Raw genomic sequence first — 7,540 nt, 5'->3', positions numbered from 1 at the left:
CTCTGGTGTTCTCAAAATCCAGACTTTCCCAACATGGGGCCAGAGGTCTGCCGCACCCCACGCTTCCCACAGCCAGCCTGTTTCTTCTGCCGCGCTTGAGCTCCTAACCTGCCGAACCAGCTCCCTCCCTCCACCCCCACACCCTGCTGCTCCATCCTGGGGCTGGCTCCTGAAGGGTGTTTGCACTTAACCCCCTCACTCCCAAAGGGAGGTCATCCTCCAGGTGTGACCTGTGTGGGACAGTGAACTCCCCCAAGTGTCGGCATCCTCCAGGTTAGGAGCTGCCAGACTTTGAAACTAAGGAAGTCCCACTGGCCTGCTGAGCGATCACCCAGGGCCAATTCACCCCAGGGGTAAAGATCACATCACATCTGAATCCAACGGGGACAGGTAGAGCCTGGCCTCCTTCCAGGGGAATGCACTGGGCAACATATAACACCGCATAGCAATAGCACTGTGCACCGGCATCACACAGCCGCTCACGCCAGAGCAGCATAGCGAAGCGTGGGTCTCAAGTTGCTCTTCAGGGGGGCAGGACTGGGGTAATTCCACCACTCCCACCATCTCGCACCCAGCAAGCACCTGCAGGGCACAGCCGGCCTTCACCAAACCCTTTGGCCATGAGGCTCACCTCAGTTGGCCCACCCCAGCTCTAGTTCTGCCTGTTGTGCTACCCCAAATCCACCAGAACCAAAGGAGTAGGAGCGCAGTGGAAGCAGATGGCCCAATGGCTCAGGACCGATGTGGGAAGAAGAGGGAAGGAGTTCATGAAAGGGGAAAGAAAGGGATATCCATACAGGGGGGACCCAAAAACCTGCTTTATTTTGACACAGAAGGAGTTTTTATTAACAAACCCACTGAGCACCTGCTGCCTCCTACCTTGCCCCTGAGACAAGGTCTCCAGAGAGGGGCTCCCCCTACACACACAGGTGTTGGGATCTGGGCTGGGACAGAGTTCACACCACCGGGCACCAGCCCATGTCCTGTGCATGTCACAGCCCAGCTCAGGACTCCCTGGGTTTAAGACAGGTGGGATGCACAAAAAGGCACTCATATGCAGGTGGCAGCTGGGTGAGCTGGCATAGCCTGGCACTGGGGCAGATATACCCTGCCTATATATCCTGGCGCGCAGCAGGCAGAGACTCCTGCAATCACAGCACAAAGCCTGGGATCCCTACAAAGCTTGCCAATAGGTGGGGAAGGAAAGTGAAGGCAGGTGCCACAGTCTTGGGTCACTCCTCCTTCCGCAGTCCAGCCACATCCCATCCAGCAGCTGAGCCCTGGGTGTTGGCGAAGGGGCCTGCTGGAGACACTGGGGTGCTGGCTCAGCAGAGCCGGGAACCTTCCTTGGAGGGACAAGGCGATGCTCCGCTCCCAGGGCACTGCCCTCAGTTGCTGGCCGGAGTCTCGGCTCCGGCAAGAGGCGCCCCTTTGCTCCGTCTCCTCCCTTGGGACTGGCAGACTTGGCCTTCTCCAGCTGACGGCGCTGCCCCTTGCGAAACTTGGCTCGGCGGTTCTTGAACCAGACCTACCAGGGAGGAGCCAAAGGGGGTAGATTAATGATCCACCCAGCTGTGGTGCCACAGCCCCACTCCAGTGAGGGCACCAGAGACCTGGCATTACACTCTCGCATGGCACAGCTGGCTCTATGCTCCGCACTGGGTAGATGCAGGGAGACCCAGGGCAGCCCTCAGGTTGGGGGAGGCCAAGGGGCTGCTGGGAAAAGGGCTGTCTGCACCATCTCCTACCCCAGCAGCATGCACTGCACTATCCCCTTTTCTACCCCCGAAGCCTCTGACCCAACCATCACCCTTCATGGACAAGGTGGGCAGGATCCTGGTGGGGCCTGAGCACAGCATTCTCCTTCCCCATCCAGGCTGTGAAAGGGTTAATTCCTGGACAAGACAGACCCTCCCCCTTAATCCCTTTCCCTGAAAGGACCACCCCTCTGCTGCCCTGATTTGGGCCAGGCCCTGCCTGGAGCTTGCCCGGGCGTGGGTGCTAGGAGCAAGTGGCACTGGGGTTACCTGGACCCTGGCCTCGGGCAGGTTGACGAACACGGCCAGCTGCTCCCGGGTCACCACGTCGGGGTAGTGGGTTTTCTCGAAGGCTCTCTCCAGCGCCTCCAGCTGGTGGACCGTGAAGGCAGTACGGCTGCGGCGATGCTTCTGGGGCAGCCCGTAGCGAGCTTCCAGCAGCAGCTCTGGGAGAAGGGGAGCAAACAGTCAGATCAGACCAAATGGCACCTTTCCTCACGGAGGATTTCCCTGCACGTCATCCCAAATGGATTCAACACACTTGGCTGCGTGCAGCCAGCTCTGGGGAGGAGCACCGCAGCTCTTTAACCAGGGGGCTGCAGAACAGCACCCGTCTCTCATATGCTGCTCTGAACCCAACCACTGGGCCCTCTGTTCCAGTACCATAAACTGGACTTACTGGAAACCAGTGCCTCAATGCACGTCCCGCTTCCCCCAGCCCCTTGCCCATCCTACCTGCCAAGCGATCCACCAAGCTCACCGCCTGCAGGGCCGTGGGCTGTGGGGCCAGGGCTGGGGTCAGCGGAAAGGGCTCGGCTGTCGGCGAGCGGAGGCTGCAGACCACGGAGAGGGGGTCTGCGGTGCCGAGGGGACAGCTGCTCCTGCTGAGGCAGTACATGGTGGGTACAAAGGGGCCCATCAGGGGCATCTCACACCAGGGCCCTGGAAACAACACACAGCTTTGAGAACACAGCAATAGCCCTGCTCAGCAGCCCAGCCCCTGCGTAGCCCTGGCTGCGCTCCTCTGCTCCATGTGGGATGCCGGAGACAGAGATCTAGCCAGGAAGAGGTTTGACCCTGAATCATTTATGCTTTATATTGCGGTGGCATCTAGAGACCTCAGACAAACAGCAGGGCCCATCAGTAGCAGATCCAGAAAGGGGCAAGGAGGGTGCAGCCCTCCCCATACTTCAGCCACGTTACGCCTCTGCAGCATACTCTGAGCTCCCTGCCCGGTCAGCGCCGGAGTTTCGCAGGCTCCAAGGAGCAAGGGGTGAATGCTGCTGCTGTTCGCCCTTCCCCTTCCTCCCCCTGTCCAGTGCATTCGGCGGCAAGGGGGAGGAGGGGACAAGCCCGCGGCAGCTGCACATACCCTGGGGTCCGGCAAAAGCAGGGGCTGTGCTCAAATGCAGCACAGCTACTGCAGCACCCACCACCTCTGGATCCACCCTTTGGCCCCATGTTGTAAAGATGCCCAGTGAGAAGGGCTACATCCTTAAAGAGAGTCCAACCGGCAAAGCATGGGAGGGGAAACTGAGGCAGCAACTCTCACTTGCAGCCTCTGAATTACAACTCCCTAATGTCTCCCTCACTTCCGTGCTCAATAGTTATTGATGCACCTTTTTTCCAATACATGTCCAGACCCTTTTTGAATCGGGCTGCACTGTCAGCCTCCACCGCATCTGCCGAGTCCCATCCTTTAATGACATTCTCTGTGAAAAAAGAACTTCCTTTTTCATCAGTTTTAAACTTATTCTTTACTCTCTGCTGGTTGCTCCCTCCACACACCTGTACAGACATATCCCTTGCAGAGACTTACACCCCTCGACATGTGCCACTCCCCCCCCCACCCGAACCACAGCCCCTAGACATGCCACTTCCACCCGGTTGATCATTCAAAGAAACAAAATTGAAAAACTAAAAACTTGCCAAAAGCTGCAACATTTTCAAAGCCAAACAGCTCAGATTTCCCTGCCCAGAACAACCTGCTGTTTCCAAACCACCTTCCCACAGCTCCGCGTCGCTGAGACGAAACCCTTCAACGTTCCCAACTAAAATAATTTCACAATCCCCCATTTTTTGGAGATGCTGGAATCCCCCTTCCTTCTGCTCGGACTGCTGGGATCCCCCAGAAAAGGGGCTCTACTCCACTCCCAGCACAGTCCTTTCCTTATTCGCAGCTTCCCTCTGCTTGGAGCTGCCCCCGCTGTCAGCGCTGGGATGCCAGACATACTAGCTGGGATCCCCAGGGGGTCGTGAACTGGCCATAGGACAGACCTGCTGTAACAGGGCCAATGCAAGAGAAAGTGCGGGGAAGCCTCTGACGTGGGAACCTGCCAGAGCCCTCAAGCCTCGTGGATCTTGCTTCCTGATCCTTTTGGCCCTGGGTCTTGTGTGCTTGTTAGTACCAGTGCAGCAGGAGTGTGAAACAGCTGTGCAAGCAGCTGCACTAGTGTCAAGAGATGGCACCACAGGGCCGGGCACAGGAGCAGTCAGTCCCTCGGCCAGCGAGTCAGGCCCAAGGGGCACGTGGAAAGCTAGGACTGGGGTAAAAAGCTGTGGGTGCAGGGGGCAGCTCAGCTCAGGGCTGGGACAGGGGTCAAAGGGCAGAGCTGTGGGGGGAGAAGCTTGTCCCACACCTCCCTGGCATCTAGCTATTTTAGCCAGACCCCAAACTGCTCATTTTCCTCCACTAGACTCTTCTCTGGGGCTGTTCCTGCTTCTCTACACCTCCCTCCTGCCCTCAGGGAGAGCACAAGCCTCAGGGGGCTCCATTGCTGCCCTCACCCCCCGCATACCACCCCCAGCCACACACGCACCCCAAGAGCTCTCTCACCTCTGGGGACACCAACTTTCCCAGGAAAGCGCCTGGCTTCTCTCCTCCTCCTCTCCACAGCCGAGCGTCCTAGGCTCAGGAACAGCAGCCAAAACTTCTCCCCAAACTTCTACCCCTCTGCTATTTAAGGGCAGGCAGCCGGGCCCCCCTCCACCCGGGCAGCAGGCAGCCAATGGGACAGGGAAGGCTTAGGCCGGATTAGGGAGCCTGTTTTCTTTCTTTCCAAAGGGAATTGCAATGGTTCCTAAGCTGGGCTCAGCGCAGGGGGGTCCCATTATTCCCCATTCAGGCTGGGGATTAGACTCGGGCAGGGGTGAAAGAATGCCGAGGGTTGGGGCTGCTTCCCCCTGCCCTCCCACCCCTTCCTCGGGTCGGGCTGTCGTCAGCCTGCTGGGAGCCCACGCTACATTGGTGGCCAGGACCTTCAAATCCCATCCTAGCAGCTCTGCTTCCAGCAAGTCACACCCCCGCCCGTATCCCGTACCTCAGTTTCCCCAGCCATGCAACAGAGTTGTGAGCACTGACCCCAGGGCTGTCGCTAGTGCCTGCAAACATGGACTATATTTGCAGAGGCCCAAGGCCATCCCTTTTGGTGTACTATGGAGGCACAAGATGCAACAGCTTCAACAGTCAGGGGGAAAGGGGTAGTGGGAGCTCCTGTCCAGGCCTGTCCCTTTCCCCTCTCTAGCATCTTTGGACTGGGTGCTGCATTCCTGCTTCTGGACTTGGAGATCCAGCCATGACTGGGCCCCATCATGCTGGGTGCTGCATGGAGGCAGAGAGAAATGGTCCCAGCCCCTAGGACTCTCAGCCTGCACACACAGCCAGGATGACAAGAGTTTACCCGCAGAGCCCTGCAATAAAGCACTGCATTAGCTGGGTTTCAGTTAAGGAAATCAAGGCACAAGGAAGAGCAACTTGGCCAAGGTCACCATGCAAGTTAGCAGAACAGCCCAGACTGCACGGCCAGCCTCCCACATACATGTGAACCCCAGGACCCTGCTCCCCTGCCATCAACTCAGCCAAGGCCCAATGCAATCTCCTCATATTTAACTCATGAACTTAATCAGGAAATGAAAGGAAAACCTTTGACATGATATTATGCCCTCACACACAAACACACAGGTGTACGCACCCACACAACGGATATGCACGTACATGCACCTGAGCAACCCTGCAGCCATAACCATAACATTCACAACTGCACACATTGCCATGCCTGGCCAGCAAACCGGTTCACATAGCCCTAGACACACAAGAGGTCGATTAGCAGCCAGCAACTGCCTGGCCCTGGGCTGGGCTCACATGTGTGTCAGCATCTGGACTAAGGGGCTTTTCTCATTTTGCAATAAAAATGGTGCCGGGAAACCTGGCCCAGAGCTGGCACCTCCTGTTTCCTCCTACACACGCAAGACTTTTGCACATATGCATTCACTTGCACAACTCCTCTTCATACACCCCCACCCATCTCTGCACTGCTACACAAGTCTTCTTGCACATGCACACTACTGCACAAACCCCCCTGCACAGCCATACCACCACGAGCCCCCGTGCATGCCCACACCACTGAACAAGCCCCCTCATACCTTCATGCCACCCAACAAGCCCTCTTGCATGCCTACACCCCCTGCTTAAGCCCCTTTGCGCACCTATACAACTGCACAAGCCCCCTTGCACGCATACCCTCTCGCACACCACACAGGGTGGACCAGTCCTGAGCTGCTTTCTCCCTCAGGGCTCCAGGCTGGGCATCGCCGGGCGCTCAGTCGGGACGCCCCTCTGCAGCTGTCAGACCCCATTAGCGTCCAAGCCAAATCACCACCTAGCGGCTCCCCAGGCTGACAATGCCAAGTCCTTGGGGGGGGGGAAGGATTAGCAGCTGAGGGGCTTTTGTCTGACCTCCCCCTGGGAGGATTAGCACAGATTTGCAGTTTAGAAGGGGAAGGGGGGGCTGCTCCTGCCCTGCTACCCTCAGCCCGGTGGAGAGGGACAGCACCAGCCCACAAAGGCCTTGCTGTGGGAGAATGAAGTCCAGGGAGCAATGGATCAGGCCCCACCCTCCCCCCAGCTTCTCAACCCACAGCAGGTGTGAGGGGCACCCCCTTGGCCTGTCCACCCCTGCCACTGCCCAGGGGTCGCCCGACTATGCCAAAGCCCCCGGCCACTGCAGCCTTACAGCAGCTGGCACCGGCTACAAGCTGGGATGGGACTGAGCAACCAGGCTGCAGTCCGCCAGGCACCATTGCCTGACAGAGTGGGGCATCCCCACGACAGAGCGAGGAGCTGGAGTCAGCTCCAGCGTGGCCCATGGCAGGGCCTTACATCCCCCTGGCTGCAAAGCACTTGTACATCTGCAAGCACTAGCGCCACTCGCAGCCGCAACCTGCCACGTACCCTATGGCATACATCTGGCCGTCTTCTGCTGCTGTGTCACGCTCCTGCAGGAAAAACCCTTTAGGACATGCTGCCCGACCTGCACTTAAGGGTTCTGGGACACCTGGGTCTTCCCAGCAACTAACCCCGAGAGGAAAGCCGAGGCCTGAGGTTTAAGGACCAATGATGGATTATGAGAACAGAGGGGATGTGCCTGCCTGATGTGCACCCCGGGAGCAGATATAGCCATAACCCCCCTTCTGGGGTGAGCCCTAACTGACTTGTAGGGTAAGAGGAGAGGCTGCGGCCAGGAAGCTGCAAGTTCTAATCCCAGCTCTGACGCATGAGGATTGTGGTTGCTACTAAATCCTAAATTTTCAAAGGTGCCCACTGATTGGGGAGCACCACATTAGACCAACACCTTTCCCAGAGGTCTGGGCATCCAAGATTTAGGCTGCTTCTGGAAAGGGGGAGATTCAGCTGTCCTGCACCTCAATCTCCTCCTATGCAGAACGTGGCAAATAACCACACAGCTGCACTTCTTAAAATAATGGAAAAGTTGGTCTGGAAGGGA

At 57.7% G+C, this 7,540-nt stretch overlaps 1 protein-coding gene across 2 annotated transcripts; it reads right to left on the bottom strand.

Moving 5' to 3' along the window:
• Positions 1-803: 803 nt before the first annotated feature.
• On the bottom strand, positions 804-3,548 carry LOC109283707 (diencephalon/mesencephalon homeobox protein 1). Of its 2 annotated transcripts, XM_059719515.1 has the most exons (4): positions 2,876-3,548; positions 2,493-2,699; positions 2,028-2,203; positions 804-1,528 (listed from the first exon to the last, which is right to left on the bottom strand). In XM_059719515.1, exons 2-4 carry the CDS (start codon positions 2,683-2,685, stop codon positions 1,175-1,177), a joined length of 723 nt encoding a protein of 240 aa, XP_059575498.1. In that variant the 5' UTR covers positions 2,686-2,699; positions 2,876-3,548; the 3' UTR covers positions 804-1,174. The 2 variants fall into 2 exon arrangements, with proteins under 2 accessions (XP_059575498.1, XP_019345462.1); XM_019489917.2 differs by having other exon boundaries at positions 2,493-3,548.
• Positions 3,549-7,540: the final 3,992 nt, after the last annotated feature.

Source organism: Alligator mississippiensis, chromosome 16 (genome assembly GCF_030867095.1).
Source record: "Alligator mississippiensis isolate rAllMis1 chromosome 16, rAllMis1, whole genome shotgun sequence".
Classification (NCBI taxonomy): Eukaryota; Metazoa; Chordata; order Crocodylia; family Alligatoridae; genus Alligator; species Alligator mississippiensis.
This window is presented reverse-complemented; position numbering and strand designations above follow the sequence as displayed.

What these genes read in the sequence shown, in the direction of transcription:
- LOC109283707 (XM_019489917.2), bottom strand. Translation starts at nt 2,685, where the DNA reads ATGCCCCTGATGGGCCCCTTTGTACCCACCATGTACTGCCTCAGCAGG. An exon ending in CTTGGTGGATCGCTTGGCAG is followed by an intron (nt 2,204 to 2,492) that starts GTAGGATGGGCA and finishes CCCTTCTCCCAG; the next exon opens with AGCTGCTGCTGGAAGCTCGC. An exon ending in TGCCCGAGGCCAGGGTCCAG is followed by an intron (nt 1,529 to 2,027) that starts GTAACCCCAGTG and finishes CCTCCCTGGTAG; the next exon opens with GTCTGGTTCAAGAACCGCCG.